At 41.1% G+C, this 16,664-nt stretch overlaps 1 protein-coding gene across 2 annotated transcripts in view; it reads left to right on the plus strand.

Annotated features, from left to right (window-relative positions):
• NEB (nebulin) overlaps positions 1 to 16,664 on the plus strand; it is a gene marked incomplete at both ends in the record, with an annotated part of 222,697 nt that overhangs the window by 7,659 nt on the left and 198,374 nt on the right. For both annotated transcript variants that reach the window (XM_080719851.1, XM_080719850.1), the window contains 7 exons: positions 817 to 924; positions 1,367 to 1,471; positions 2,162 to 2,266; positions 2,970 to 3,074; positions 7,232 to 7,336; positions 15,167 to 15,271; positions 15,932 to 16,039. In XM_080719851.1, coding sequence (XP_080575977.1) covers positions 817 to 924; positions 1,367 to 1,471; positions 2,162 to 2,266; positions 2,970 to 3,074; positions 7,232 to 7,336; positions 15,167 to 15,271; positions 15,932 to 16,039 — 741 coding nt within the window. The remainder of the gene's footprint in view (positions 1 to 816; positions 925 to 1,366; positions 1,472 to 2,161; positions 2,267 to 2,969; positions 3,075 to 7,231; positions 7,337 to 15,166; positions 15,272 to 15,931; positions 16,040 to 16,664) is intronic.

Below are 16,664 nucleotides of genomic sequence, written 5' to 3' on the forward strand. Positions count from 1 at the left end.
AGTTCTCAAATGATCTAAGACTTAGGTTTCAACAAAACAAGATTTTCTTGCCTCTTTTGTCACTGCAGTATTCAGCAAAGCTAGAAAAGTATTTTGTTAATTTGTTGCCATAAAATCTCATTAATTCAGAAATTATGAGCCTAGAATTTCTGATATTCTAAACAGAATATTGGCCAAGTTCTATAATAATTTGAAAGCTATTAGTAACTAAATTAATAATATAATTTATACTATTGACTACTCTGCTCAAGAATACTCTTTGAAGCCTTAATGCTGAGATATCGTACGCATTATTATTAAAGCAACACTTCATTGCATATTTAACAAAAATAATATAATCTTATTCCTTTACAAAATATTCCACAATTCAGACTTTCCATTAATTCATCTGGTGTCTCAGCTGTCCAAACCAGGGAGGTTTAGTTGCAACTTCTGAATTGAATATTTTTGCATTGTATTAGCAATCAAATCTTTTCAGACTTAACTCATTTTCTATATTTATTTTCTAAATAATTGAGGTTCAGGCTTTTTATATGTACATTCAAACAAAAAATGACAGAATCATTTAGGGCATTTCCAAGACAATAATCTCTAACAAATTTCCACTATTTTCAATATCCAATCATATTTCAGAGAAATGATTAACAAATCTATTTTAGTTTGTGCTGAGAGGGTATGAGACAAAATGAAAGCCATTAAAACTGATAATTGTTATAACTTGGAGGATATTTTTAATCAGATGGGAATGAGTGTGTTGGCTGAAATTTTTGCAGCTATCTTGCTGGATTCTAGACTAATATCTGATATTCTTTTTAGAACAAATACAAGGAGAACTTTGAGAAAGCAAAAGGACAGCCATACGCCAGCACATCCGATACTCCAGAACTTCGCAGAATTAAGAAAGTCCAAGATCAACTGAGTGAGGTGGGCTGTATTGCGAAAATAAAGGATAGAGGCATTTAAAAAATATATCTAGCACTAGGGATGGAGGGCTCTTACTATGTTTAGAGAGAATAAGAATTTGAATTACTGTGAGCTAGTTCAGCAATCTAGAGAAGGCATTGGTCATAAATGATGTCATGTAAATATGAACCCAAAGAGACTTCTAAAAGTTTACCTTAGCAATTACATTTAAGAGACTTTGAAATGGAAACCCTAACTCACTGCAGTCCTCCACACTGGAACAAGGCAGGGCTGGAAATTGAGCCAGGAAAACAGATAAGCAGTAAACTCAGGTGCTTTGTAGATCTTTGAAGATCTCCTAGCTAAAATGAAGACGTTTTCTTTGTTATGCATATTTATAAGACATCCTTTAACATACGTATTTATGCTTCTCATAAACTCTAAGCATGCATTATGTCTGCAGGTTAAATATCGAATGGATGGTGATATTGCTAAAACTATCTGTCATGTGGATGAAAAAGCAAAAGATATTGAACATGCAAAAAAAGTGTCGCAGCAAGTCAGCAAGGTAAGGCCGTGGTCTTGAGGGCTGGGATAGTCAACAGCATGCATGTTACTTCTACTTGTCTAAGAGGAGAAACAGATGGGCCTGATCCTGCTCACGAGTCCTGCGGTCAGAACTGAATGCCCATGTGCATCAGGGAGGCTCCGGGATGACCCATAGGAGCTACGGGTGGATGGAGAGCCCATGGCCTGCCTGAAGAGGCAGCTGTGCCCTCAGCTCCAGGGGCCTGCTGCACTGAATGCAGTCCCATTATTGCTGGAATCTCTTCTTTATTTCTCAAAGAATTTTTGAGAAATAAAATTTCTGGAGTCTCTTCTCTACTTTTCAAAGCTGAAATTTCATGAGAAATTTCCAAATTTTAAATGTGAGCAACTAATTTAAAAGACATTTTAGAATACTATGCAAGTCAAAAGAAATGTGTCTGTCAGCCAAACCAAGTCAATGACTGATTGGTTGCAGCCTTTGAAAGAAATCTATAGAAGACTCCGAATCATGAATTGATTAAAAAAATAGAATTTTTAAGCAAATGCTTGCTAATTTGGGGGAAGTATCATAGCACCAGTGCATGGTCAGCATTTTCCTAGTAACCCATCCGCACTCTTTGTGTGAGGCCACCTTCCTCTCCCACTGTCCTATAATCCTCATGCCTTGGGTGGGATAGCAAATCACAGGTCTTCTGCTTTTTCTGTGTAGGTTTTATATAAGCAGAACTGGGAAGACACCAAAGATAAGTACCTGCTTCCCCCTGATGCACCTGAACTTGTCCAGGCCATTAAGAACACAGCCATGTTCAGTAAGGTAAGGGCTTCTGTTCATCACCATGCCTCGCTTCCAGCATCATCCCACCATATACTTTATAGCAATACCCAGTAAACTCTTGACAAGCTGGAATACTGTTCCCCAGTGTTTTTTGAGTAGCTTTGGGGCACGTGTGATTGAAGGTGGGAGGCTGTCAAGGAGGATCCTGAGCTCCTCACAAGGAGAGATCCTGGAAAGAGAAATGGAGACTCCTTTGGGGTCCTGAGCAACCTGGGTGGAATGTGAATCGAGAGCATGAAGACCTGAGAACCAACTCAAAGATCAACAGAGTAGTCATTTAAATTTTTCTGTAGACCCTGTGCTATGCCTTGGGTATCCCTGGCTGTTAATCTAATTAGAGTTTCATTTTGTGGCAGGAAGTATGAAAAATGCTTCCTGGTTCCTTAGACCTGTGTTAGCACCTGTCTTAGAAAAAAGGTGAAGTCATATGAGGAGCCAAAATAGAATCAGGCACATCTGCCCCCCTGAAAATCAGATCATATTTTTTCAGGAGGAGCAGAGAAGCTACTTATAGAAATGGTGAATTGAATGGAAATGGGGGAGTTAATTACCTCTATTTAATTTACCTGTATTCTTACTTGGCCATTGGCTCCTTATGCCATTATTGGATGAGTTCAAAATTAAGTGCTTTGTGTAAGTGTAGACTCATTTTCTCCTAACTGTTCCCTATTTTCTGATTTAGAAACTGTATACTGAAGATTGGGATGCAGACAAAAGTTTGTTTTACCCATATAATGACAGCCCGGAACTGAGAAGGGTTGCCCAGGCCCAGAAAGCTCTCAGTGATGTAAGTAAGGTGCACTTGGCACCATTTGGGAGTGTGGCATCAGGACAACTTGGGTTACAGCATCTGGCCAGATGTTCACAGCAATTCTCTTTAAGACAGATTAAACGCCATCATTACAGAGGAGTCATAAATATATTCAGTCACAAATTATGATATCTAATTTAAATTAGATATAATTTATACTTTGTATTACTTATAATTTGGTCCAATCTCTCGTCTTATAGACAAGGAACCTGCATCTAAGGTCACATAGGAAGTTAGTGTCAGAGCCCAAACTTACGATCTCAAGACCAACGTTCTTCCCACAAGAGCATGCGTCATTTTTTTCCTCTTGGCTCTGGTTGTAGTTGTTCTGTGACATTAGAATGACTTTAAAAAAAAAAAAAACACCAAGAATCACAGCCATCTTCACAAAATTATCAAGCAAACAGTGCTATGGAGGGGCTTTGTGCTGCTGTCCTGATGTTAAGCTAGTTAAGAGGCCCTAATGGAGAAGAAAACAAACTTGGCTTAATGAAAGGAACATCCGATCCAGGTACCCTATGGATACCTTAGAAATTGAGTAGCATTGCATAGATGTAGGATGAGAGCAAGAACTTCATCTTCAGAAATTATGGTGACAAGAGTGACAACTGAAGACATGTATGAATTGCACGAGGGGGCAGAAGAGCACATGGCCCAGGGCAGAGAGCTGAAGCTCACCCACACTGAGGACATCTGGGGAAATGCCAGAACAAGGATCAGAGAACAAACAGAGCAGCTGCAGGGGCCCAGGAAATGCCGTGTCATGTAAGCCCAGGGAGGGGGTTCCAAGAAGACAGTTAATCTCCTAGTACCTCCCTTGATCCATAAAACAGAGAGATGGAGGATCGCCTACATAGCACTCTGGTGTTATGGGCTTTTCGCGATTGAAGCTGGCTACATTTTATTGCTATCATAACAGAGGACACAGTAAAAAAAAAAATACAATAATGAGGTAAAACCTTCCCCACTCTTCCTCAGTAAGACTTGGCAGTTAGAGTAGAGCTTTTATTTTTATTACAGACCAAGTAAGTGTCAGATTACCCACATGGCTATTACCCACATAGCTATTAATACCATTGTCAGCACCATGAACTTTTACAATTATTAGGTACAGAACCCTAAGCAATCGTATAGGCACGTAGATTTCAAGCCAAGGGTGCTCCGTCTCTTTCTTCTGCAACATCGTCCCGTGCCCCTTTTAACTCTACTTGTGTTTTCCTTATTATCTAAGTAAAGACAAAATACTTTGCAGATACTAAGGGAGTCTTTAAGCTAATCTGGAGTATGGAATTCCAACCAGGCAGAATTCTGAACAAGGTTCCTGAGAGATTAGGACTTGCAGAGCTGATGTCTCTGAAACGTCTTGACAAGATGTCATATTGAATAAACATTTCTCCTATTTGAATGTTGCCTTCTCCCTAAGGACTTAGCCAGCCATGGAAAATTCCAGTTGGTCTACACCCAAAATAAAGTCTCTGGTTACTTAGAAATTAAGCGGTAGAATTTATACATATTATGCATTTTAAAACTGTTTTTTTGGGGGGTGGGGGTCTGGGGATGGAACCCAGGGGCATTTGATCTCCGAGCTACACCTCCTGCCCATTTTTTTTTTATTCTTTATTTTGAAACAGGGTCTCACTGAGTTGCAGAGGGCCTCACTAAGTAGCTGAGGCTGTCCACGAACCACGATCCTCTGATCTCAGCCTCCCGAATGCTGGGATTCAAGCATGAGCCACCATGCCCGGCTTTAAAACTGTTTTATATCTCCTTTGATTTGACATTCATGAAGTGTTTTGCTATAGGCAGCAGTTAGATATTATTAGAATAAGAGATAGTTAGACTTGGTTAAAGTATGAGATGATGAGGACCTTGGATTTATCTGACATTTTTTAATAAATAATACTGCTATGTGAAAAGAAAAATAATCTGTAGAAGTCTCAGTTGTGTAATGGAAGAGTTGGGCGAATGATCTGCCTGCTTGGGCTTCTTCTCATAATCTTAGTGTGCAAAAGACAGTTTCAGAAATCAGTCACTTAGCTGGGTGGTGCACACTTATAATCCCAGCATTTGGGAGGCAGAGACAGGAAGATCACTGTTTGAGGACAGCCTCAGCTACTTAGTGAGGCCCTTTGCAACTCAGTGAGACTCTGTTTCAAAATAAAGAATAAAAAAAAAATAGGGCTGGGGGTGTAGCTCAGAGATAGAATGCCCCTGGGTTCCATCCCCAATACTGCAAAAAGAAAGTTCCCCAAGGGCTGTGTGCATGTATGTCTCTATCAGTATGAAAAATACTGTGATGAGAGACTATGAAGCATCAATAAAAGTATACAAAACAAAATCACTCCTCTAGTCAAGCACCACCCAGGCCACAAGTATCCCCAACAGGAGGACATCCCCCTGTCATCCCAGAGCTCACAGTTCAGCAAGGGACATACATGTACAGCTAATTCCCATGTCACCTGGTGGACTTGAAAGAGATAAAGACCACGTTGAGTGACCACATCAGCCTTAGGAGTCAGGGAGTCATGCGGTCCTGGATGGGCAGAAGGAGCAGCAGTTTTCAGATTGACAGGGAGAGGATGGAGCTGGAGTATCCCAAAACAAAGTGGCAGCCCACATGAGACCCTGAGGGATCTGAGGGCTGCACCTGTCTGAGGACCTGTGAAACTTTGACATTATTAGAGGAAGAGGTGGAGACTGGTGAAAGAAAACTCTGAAAGAGCAGGGATGAAGAAAGAAAGGAGAGCAAAGGTGAAGGCATGCATGATTCATGGGTACCATCTTATTTAAGGCTATAGGAGCCTTTCATGGGCTGAAAAGAAGGAGTTAATGAAGAGGGAGCCATTGAAGCTGTGAGAAAGAGAAGAGAGAATTTACAGAGCTAGGTACAAGGGGTGGCTGGAGGGAACGGTATAGGTTGTGGGACCAGGCCCTGTGAGGGATGCTGCTCCTAGAGCCAGGGCGGGGTTGGGGGAGGCAGGATGAGTTGGAGAAATAGAAGTCTTTCTTTATTCTATGAAAGAGGAAGCTGAGAGTAAGGTAGACTTGAGTGAGCACTTAAGGACTGTGTTGGGTTTTAGACCAAGGACTGACCAGAGACACATAGTGGGATACTCAAACATCATTGAAGATAAAGTGGCAATAAAATCCCCTAAAGCCAGAGTATTGGGCAGAGTCCCAGGCAAGCCACATGGAACATATGACTGGGTAGGCATGTAGCTTTCACACGAAGCGCTTGGGTTCAGAGGATCCCTCCCCTGTAGCTTCTTCCAGGGTCCCTTTTAGTCCTAATTATGTTATCATAGCCATATTCATAGCTTTGTGTGATTTTCTTCTGTAGCAGTCAGCATCCTAAACATAAGAACAGAGAAAGTAGTCATTGAGTTGGTCCACAGCTGGGGTGAAGAAAATTAATGAGTGTGAAAAAAAATATAAGAAGTTGAGAACTGAAGATGTTGGTCTAAAGAAAAATTATAATTACCAGTCACAGCACAAAAGCAAGTGGGACAGCCAGGCATTGTGGCATATGTCTGTAATCCCAGTATTGGTAGGATGATACAGGAAGATTACAGTTTGAGGACAGCCTCAGCAACTTAATAAGGCCCTCAGCAACAGGTGAGACCCTGTTAACAAAAAACAAAATAGAACTAGGTTGTAGCTTGAACACCCAAAAATAGTGTAAGAAAATTATCTAGAGCTCAGAGTTCTAGAGAAGGAAAAATGACTCAAAGAGAAAAAAAGCTATCAATACTGAGAAAAGGGACATTGTGATATCTAGAAGGACAAATTGTGGTAACACGTTACAATAACAAAGATGAAACACATCTTTTTTAAAAACCCCAACAAACCGGACATGGTGGCACACACTTGTAATCCCAGCCCTTGGGAGGCGGAGACAGGAGGATTGCACAGGTTCGGAGCCAGCCTCAGCTACTTAGTGAGGCCCTCCGCAACTTAGTGAGACCCGGTTTCAAAAATAAAGAATAAAAAATAGGGCAGAGGGTGTAGCACGGAGGTCCAGTGTCCCTGGGTTCCATCCCCAGACCCAGAAAAAAAAAATCTCAACAAATGGAATGTGAGAAATAATATAATTTCTATCGCTCATGAGCATCCCTGTCTCTGCGTTTTTGTAGATTGCCTACAAAAAAGGTCACGTTGAACGGCAAACTCAGTTCACATCTCTGTCCGACCCTCCAGATATAGAATTTGCCAAGAAAGTAACCAATCAACTGAGCAAGGTAAGTAAATAGACCGGGAATACTGTCTTTTCTGAAAACTCCACTTATAATTCCATTCATTGGGGAAAGAAACTAAAGTGAAACCTGAAGACAAATCACACAAGAGTGTTTTTGCATGTGACACAAAGTTCTGCCACAAAAGAAACACGTCCAGCAGAAGCGTAAATGATGTTAATAAATGTTTAGCCAGCGCGATGACTCAGTCATTCTTAAATGTCAAAGTCACCTGTTGAAAACAGCTTCTGCACAAATGTCATTTGACATTTTTACTTCTGAGACTGATACTGACAGAGTAAGTGAGTAGCTGCCCCTGCCCCTGGAGGATCTGGTTTAATTCAGTGTGCAGACCCTGTACAGTTTTGTGCTTTCAGTCCCGGTGTACAAGCGAGCCCAGGGTGCACATCAGCAGCAGTGGGTGGTGCGCTCTATAACTTTTGAGACCCTAGCAAACATCTCTGTCTGAGGAATGCAGGCCTGACAAGGAATGCACAGTGACAAATGTTGAGCTGATGAAGAGGTCTGTGCTAAAGTCCTGTTCTAAATTGGTCCAAATCTGGCCACTTTCTTCCGGGATACTGCTGCTTTGAATACCTTTTTTTGTCCTCTGGGGAGCTGAGTCTCAGTTTAGACTTCTTGAATTTTCATGAGACCTCAAGATTTCTATCATTAAATAGTGTGCCTCTGTGTGTGTGTGTGTGTGTGTGTGTGTGTGTGTGTGTGTGTGTGTGTTAGGGCTGGGAGTTTCTTTAGTACAGGAGGAGAAGGAAAGATACAGATGAGGAAACGTTTTCAGTGAAGTTTTTTCATGTCTGATTCTGCAGATTATTTGTCTAAGTGAGGGCTGTTCGAACTAAGGATATAGGAAAATTTCACTAATAGGAATATCACCAAGCTGATATTTTTCCTTCAGCCAAACAGAAATTAACTTTTTTTTTTTAAAAACAGGGTCTCACTAAGTTGCAGAGGGCCTCATGAGTTTGCTGAGGGTGGCCATAAACCTGCAATCTTCCTGTCTCAGTCTTCCAAGTACTGGGATTACAAGCATGCACTATCGTGCCCATCTCAGAAAATACATGTAAAACTGTGCTTGAACAGATGACTACTGAAAGCGTTGATATTGAAAATAAGTTTGAGGAGAAGGACACTTTATCTTTTTGGAAAAAATCATTTTAAAATGATCATTGAGAAATAAAAAGGAATTTGAGCCAGGTGTGGTGATTCAGACTGTAAGCTATATTTAGGAGACCGAAACAGGAGGATCTCAGATTTACAACCAGTTTTAACAACTTGGTGAGGCCATCAACAACTTAGTGACACCCTATTTCAAACTAAAAAATAAAATAGGACTGGGAGTATAGCTCTAAGGTAGAACACCCCTAAGTTCAACCCCCAGTGTCCCCAAGAAAAAAAATAAAAAGTAATTTATTGTCTTTCTTTAAGGATATTAAAGAATATATTTTACTAAAGAAACAATATTTTACCATGTTTGAGTATATAGTGTGAGTGATTTTAAAAAATCACTTTCAACCAGGCGTGGTGGCGCACGCTTGTAATCCCCACACTTGGGAGGCAGAGACAGGAGGATCACGCAGGTTCAAAGCCAGCCATGCTGGCTTAAGAGACCCTGTTTCCCAAATTTAAAAAAGTATAAAAATAGGTCTGGGAGTGTAGCCCGGAGGTAGAAGGGTTTCCAAAAACCCCAGTACCACCAAAAAATAAAATTAAAGAAAAAAATAACTTTCAGCCAGGAAGGTATGCATGCCTGTAATATTAGTACCTGGGAGGCTAAGAGAGGAGGATTTAAGGTTTAAAGCCAGCCGCAGCGATGTAGTAAGGCTCTTAGCAACCTAGCAAGATGCCGTTTCAAAACAAAAAAAGAAGCCAGGCGTGGTGGCACAGGCTTGTAATCCCAGAGCTTGGGAGGCTCAGACAGGAGACCACACAGGTTTGAAGCCAGCCTCAGCTACTTAGTGAGGCTGTCAGCAACTTAGTGATACCCTGTTTCCAAATAAAGTATAAAACAGGTCTGAGAGTGTAGCTTGGAGGTAGAAAAGCCCCTGGGTTCTACCCCCAGTACCACAAAAGAAAAAACAAAAAAGAAAGGGCAAGGGGTATACCTTGGGGGTAAAATGTCCCTGTGTTCAATCCCTAGTACCCCCCAAAAAATCATTTTTAAACTCTTCTATAATCATTCTCTGCACCAACTGAAGCTTGTCAGTTAGATTAGATCTGAGCTTTTCAATATGGTGGCCAACTGTGACTACTGAACACTTGAAATATGACTAGTACAAAGCAAGCTTATTAGTCAACTTGGGACATCTAAAATAATATACCATACGTAGGGCGATTTAAGCAATAGATATGTATTTCTAATAGTTCTGGAGGCTGAAGTCCAAGATTACACATTCCTAGAGAAGCCTTCTTCTGTCTTGCAGAAAAGCCGTCTTCTTATTGTAGCCTCACATGGTGCAGAGAGGATGAGCTCTGTTCTCTCTCTCCTTTTGAGGACGCTAATCCCCTCATGAGCTAAGAGGAGACTGACTATGGATGAACGTCACTAGATTTGGCTATAGTGCTATATTCATCCTAATCATACCCAGATTTCAAGTTCTTATGACTATTGTGCATCCAAAATAATAATCATACTGGGGATAACTGCTGCGCTTGGCAGGAGTTCATCCAACAACCAAGACAGGCAGAGGGTTGCCAAGGGGACTTATAAGCGCACTCTCTTTCCTTCTCTTGAAGACTTCCCGCTATCAAAGTACTTTGACCTGCATTTCAGCATCATCAAATCTTCTCCCCCCCCAAAAAAAACCCATCTTTTTATTGACTCATGCTTATGCATTTATTTATTTATTTATTCATTTTGTGGTACTGGGGGTGGAACCCAGAGGATTTCTACCTCCGGGCTATACTCCCAGACCTATTTTTATATTTTATTTGGAAACAGGGTCTCACTAAGTTGCTGAGAGCCTCACTAAGTAGCTGAGGCTGGCTTCGAACCTGTGCAATCCTCCTGTCTCAGCTTCCCAAGCGCGGGGATTACAAGCGTGCGCCACCACGCCCGGCTATGCTCATGCATTTATACTTGTGGCATTTTCTTGTCAAAGTATCCCTTCCCGATTCATCCTTTGTCTTATAGTTTCCAGTTTGGATGGTCATAGTTAATATCTGCGATAGGTATTTTCATGTTACATTCTGTTTTCCAGACTTACTTATTTTACCAGAGTAAATGTCTGGTAATTGTCTTTGGCTAAATTAATTGGCTGCATGCTAGCACCCTATCCTGGCTCAGGTGCATTCTGTAGCTCCAACCTAGATGGGGAGACAAATAAAGGTCATATCAGCAGGCATTCTGGTGAGAAAATGAGGTACCCTGTGGTCAGCTGGAAGTCTAAATTCAACAATGGGAAGTTTCTTTAGTTCCTCTGATCTGCTTCTCTATATTCTACCAGATTTACAAAAGGAAAAAATATTAGGTTGGAATTTTCAGCTGATACCCAACTCTGGAAAATCTAGGATGTTTAAGAAAGAAAGAAAAAACCCCAGCAATACAAACACATTGTTATACGGCATAAGCTCTGATCTCTCCCTCTCTCTCCCCCACCCCTCTCTCTCTCCCTCTCTCCCTCCCTCCCTCCCTCTCTCTCTCCCTGTCAGTACTGGGGATTGAACCCAGGTACTTTCTACCTCCAAGCTATACTCCCAGCCTGATTTTTTTTTTTTTTATTCTTTATTTTGAAACAGGGTCTCAATAAGTTGCAGAGGGCCTCACTAAGTAGCTGAGGCTGGCCACGAACCCAGATCTTCCTGTCTCAGCCTCCCAAGCACTGGGATTACAAGCGTGCGCCACCACGCCCAGCGGAAGCTCTGATCTTCTGAAACCATAGAAACTATTACATAGAACTAAGAAAACTCCCATTGATTTCACAAGAAGAGATTTGATTTAGTCAGGAAGGTTCTTTGAGGCAACAGCGGGCAATTAAAAAACAATAGCTGGGGCCCTGCCCGTGCCCTCTGAAAGAATATCTTTTCTACAGATGTGGCCATCAGGAGTCCCAGTGTTCAGCTACTCACAGAAAAAGAGAGATGTGGTGAACTGGCTTTGTATTCCTTTCTATTTGAAAACTACATAAAAATATGCATATATAGAAAATGAAGCCATACATTTAAACTAGATATTACAGGGCCTAATTCACAGCCCAGTGAAGTACTCTTAGCTGATTTCTCAAAAGGACAGACCATGGTTTAGAGAAGCAATGATATTCTGTCTAGTGACATGTAGTCTCTTCTTACCCACAGAAGGTGTCCCAGAGCTTGTAATTGACCCAAATGTGCTTTCCTCTGTTAAACAAACAACAACAACAACAAATCCCAGAGTAATTTATATCAGTTCTTTCTTCTGGATTTCTCATTGGTCAATTTCAAATTCAACCCAGAGAGAGAAAAATGTGAGGGGAAAACCCTCCAGGTGGGGCAGAAAGATGAATGTTGGATCTCTGATATGGGGTCCTAACTCCATGTATCACCACAAAATGTCCAAGTGCAGAGTGAGACTCCATGGCTGGTGGAGAGGGTCCCACGTGGATGCCTACCACTCCCTTCCTCTCTCCTACCTGCAAATGAAGAGCAAGGCCACAACTTTCTCAGCAGTTAAGCTGCAGCCCCTCCTGTGCAGTGAAAATAGTCCCAGATCTGGGAGTACTCAGTATTGGATAGCAAATGATACATCTCCACCCCTACCCAACTTAATGAGACCCTGTTTCAAAATGAAAAAACAAAATAGTGCTGGGGGTATAGCTGAAAAGTAGAACGTCCCTGGGTTCAATCTCCCATACAAACAGTAATAATAATAATAACAGTTATTATTATCAATAATAAGAATACTAAATATTATTATTATCACTTCTGAAGTTTTAAGTGTTTATGGGCATTTTATAGCTTTCTCCGGATCTTAAAGAGGCCTATTCTTCAAAAAGATTAGCAACACTGTAATCCCAGCATTCGAGAGGCGAAGACTAGAGGATCGTGGTTCAGGGTCAGCCTCAGCTACTTAGCAAGCCCTTTACAACTCAGTGAGATCCTGTTTCAAAAATAAAGAAAGACAAAAAATAGGTCTGGGGGTGTAGCTCGGAAATACAATGCCCCTGGGTTCCATCCCCAGTACCGCAAAAAGAAAAAAAAAAAGTTTAACTACACTTTTATAGGCCGTCTTAACAAACCCCAAAATCATTTCTGTTGACTTCACTTCTTTATAGCTTCAAAGGAGGAGGGTAGGTAAATTAGTTGGCAGTATAATGCTAATCTTAATCTCCATAAAGATTTACAGTGACCATTTCTCTTTCTCTTACATAATTTACTTTTCTCCAATTTCTTGATTTCTGTTATGATAATAGTTATTATTGCAATTACTCTTCTATATATTTGTTTAGCCCTGTAGACTTTACAAAACACTCTTCAGAGTGTGACTTTACTCAGTCTTCCCAGCAGTGTTCTGTTAGTGTGTGTGGCAGCTCTGTGCCTGAAATATTTGAAGCTGGGGGCGGGGGCTAAGTCATCCTTTGGTAATGACAGAGTCAAGTGTTGGGCTCAAAGCTTCTGAACCTGCCTACAGGGCTCTAAATTATATAGCTATGAAGCCACTTGCTATTAACCAGCATTTCTTTTAAGAAGAAAGAAACTAGAAAATAGGGAGAGCTAGAGAGAGAGAGAAAGAGAGAGAGAGAGAGAGAGAGAGAGAGAGAGAGAGAGAGAGAGAGAGAGAGAGAGAGAGAGAGGCTTTCTTTAGCCCAAGCTCATTTGCTCTGCTTATCACTCACCCCTAGTATTTATTCCATTAAAAGTATACCAGGAAAATCCTTGTTTGCTTGCTTTTTCTTTTCTTCTCTCTCTCTCCCTTTCTTCCCTCTCCATCTCTCTATTTCTCTCTCTTTTCAATTTGTCACTCTTCCTGGTGCTAAAGATAGAACTTAGGGCCCCACATGTTTTAGGCAAATGTCTCCCACTGAGTTGTGTTCCCAGCCCCCTCTCTTTTTCCTTGAAGGCTGGGGTGGAAGCTTAGGCTTGCAGGCAACTGGAAATCCATTGTGAGTTTATTTTTTTAATTTTATTGGTGCACTATAGTCTCACATCATAATGTGGATCATGTTGACAATGGCATATATTCACACAGTACTTGGTGCCCTCCCGCCTCCCCACCTGCTTCCTCTTTTCCCTCCCTCCAAATATTGAGTGTCCAGGTTAACAATGTTATATTCACATGTATACACATATTCAAATGTAGCTTTTCTGTTAATTAACCTCAGTCTTCTTCTTCCCCTATCCTTCTTTTCTGGCTTTGCTGAGGTCAGCCACTATAGAGATCAGTGTGGACATTCCTTAGAAAAATGGGAATGGATCCTCCATGTGATCCAGCTATCCCACTCCTGGGTGTCTTTTCCAAAGGGACGAAATCGAGAACTACAGCAACATATGCATACTCATGTCCATAGCAGCACAATTAGCAATAGCCAAAATATGGAACCAACCGAGGTCTCCATCCACAAATGAATGGATTGCAAAATTATAGAAAATAAACACAATAAACTTCTACTCAGCAACAAAGAAGGACAAAATCATGTAATTCACAAGAAGATAAAGACCTGGAGAACATTATGTTAAGTGAGATCAGCCAAGCACAGAAAGAGAAGGGACATATGTTTTCTCTAATATGCTCAAGCTAGGGAGTATTAGGGATACCAGAGGGACTCCAGATAATGGAGAGGAAACCTCAGCATTGTGTGTTTCTTTAACACAGTTCTGTGAGCCATGGAGGAGACTTGCTCTAACTCAACTCTACCTCTGGCTCAGGGGCTCATCGGGTTGTCTACATCAATTCTGTCAAGAACACATGGGCCAGAGTAGTTCACAATTGTATATTATGATCTTCATTCATAGTGTGGTTGGAAAAAAAAATTTCTGCATGCTGCTTTCTGTGTTAGGGTCTAAGGATATGGAAATGAAGAGGACATAACATCTCCCTTCCAGGAGGTTCAAGTGGGGTGGGGCTTAGGGAAAGAAGGGGCAACAGTTAAATTTTTGAATGATTACATTTCTTATTACATTTCTTTAAGCATAAATGAGGAGGCCTTTCTCCTTAGCTTATAATTTTACTCTGATTTTTGCTTGCTGGAAAACTAGGGGTTTTGGTGAAGCTTATAAATTAATGGCTAAGCAGAGTGCAGTGATGTGCCTCGGGAGGCTGAGGTAGAAGGATCACATGGTCAAGGCCAGCCTGGGCCATTTAGTGAAACTCTGCCTCAAAAATAAATAAATAAATAAATAAATAAATAAATAAATAAATAAATAAATGGCTGGGGATGTATTTTAATAGACAAGCACTTGACTAGTAAGTGTGAGGCCTGAACTCAATCCCCTATACTGCAAGAGAAAAAAAAAGTTAATGGCTGACTTTCTTTGACACAAAAATCTTGGGTTGTTAGATGTCATTGTTACTTTGAAATATAAATGGAGAATGACTTCTGACTCACTTTTCCCTCAAACTTTGGAGAACGTGTGTAAGTTCTGAATGAACAAATTCCCCAAACTCAGCAAGGGGGTGGGAGGAGATAGTACTTTCCTTATTCTCTTTTCCTCCTCGCCCAACTTTCTTAGTGGATAAGTTGACACTGTGCTGGAAGATTCATTTCTTGAAGATATTTATTGAAGACCTACAAACTATCAAGCCAAGATATTTTAAAGAGTTCATCATCATCATCATCACTTAAATAACTCTTACCTTTCAACTTTGGGGTTTGGCTTCTCTTAGTTTCTCATTTTTCCCCCTAGCAAAAATACAAAGAAGACTATGAGAAGAATGTGAAAGGCAAATGGAGTGAGACGCCTTGCTTTGAAATTGCAACTGCCAGAATGAACGCTGACAACCTCAGCTCGGTGAGTGGGAGGGATGGCCAGATGTCCTGGCCGGGGACCCCTTCCTCTAGGACTCTAGCCACCTACTCCAGCTCAAGAAGAGCCAGGACCAGGAGGCCCCTCTTCTAAGGGACAAGACCTGATGCAGAGTTCCCATTAAATCAGAAGTCCCACAAACTCTCTTTCCTTTTGACGCATGTTATTTTGACCAAATTCTACTATTTTTGCCTTAATTTTCACATGAAAAACATGGTGATACCCTCTTCCTAATTTCAAATTTCAGTCAGTATGAGTACATGGGCTGTTGTAAACATTTGTTTTTGCCTGGGAAACCATACTGTACATTTATAAGATTTTATTTATTTCATATAGTTTCACTGGAAAACAGAAATTTAATCACTGTTTTCTTTCCTAGTAAGTCTCTGCTCCTTGCTTTCAAGAGCTCTTCTTAGCCAGGAAAGGTCTTTCTGATTATTCTTCTGACCTATTCCAATTATTCTAAATCTCCGATGAGTTGCTCATCATTTTTGTGATGGTGCCACATTCTCTACTTGTAATCTGACCTGCCAGAACCAAGGAGACTGTGGCTTCTGTAACTCTCCAAATACTCCCATGCCCTCTCACATAAAGCCCTGCAGTCTGTTTCCACAGAAGTTCTCTGCTATGTCTAATGTCTTACAGAGGAAATACCAGGAAGATTTTGAGAACATAAAAGACCAGATCTACTTCATGCAGACGGAAACACCAGAGTATAAAGTGAATAAACAGGCTGGCGTGGCCGCTAGCAAGGTAAGAGGGAATTGTCCCATTGTTCTTGACCCTTTTAGTGAATGGCTAACAATGCTGACTCTCATATATAATGAAAGAAGGGGGAGTTGGGCTCTTGGAACTACCAAGGTCGAGAACAGCAGATCCCAGGCATTTGTAGAAGCAGAGAATGAAAACAACATTTACAACAAAATGAGGCAGGTGCAGAGTTGGGAGAGAGTGATACCTCGGGGAGCAGGTGAAGGGAGAAGGGAGTGCCGGAGAGTGCAGGGTGTTTCTAGAATGGATTTACCAACATTCAGTCTCTGGCAACTTGAAGAGAAATTTTGTTGAGTCTGTATGGAGAGGGCTCATGAGTAATTAAGAGAAAATTTGAAGAGATGAGTATATTCAACTCTTAATTATTTTCCTTGACGTGAGGGAGAGAATGGAAAAGTAAGTAAAGAAGGATTTTTTTTTTTTTCAGATAGGAGACAGAAATGTTATGTTTCTGTGCTGGTGATAAAGTCCAGTAGAGAGGAGGAAATGGTTGATGTTGGAGGGGAAGGAATGGTGGAGGGTTGTCTATGAGTAGGTGAGAGAGGAGGAATCTGGTGCTTAAGAGGAGGGATGACTTTGTCAGGAGCACCGAGTGTTCATCGGCACA

This window comes from Muscardinus avellanarius (assembly GCF_963383645.1).
Source record: "Muscardinus avellanarius genome assembly, chromosome: 2".
NCBI classification, from domain to species: Eukaryota; Metazoa; Chordata; class Mammalia; order Rodentia; family Gliridae; genus Muscardinus; species Muscardinus avellanarius.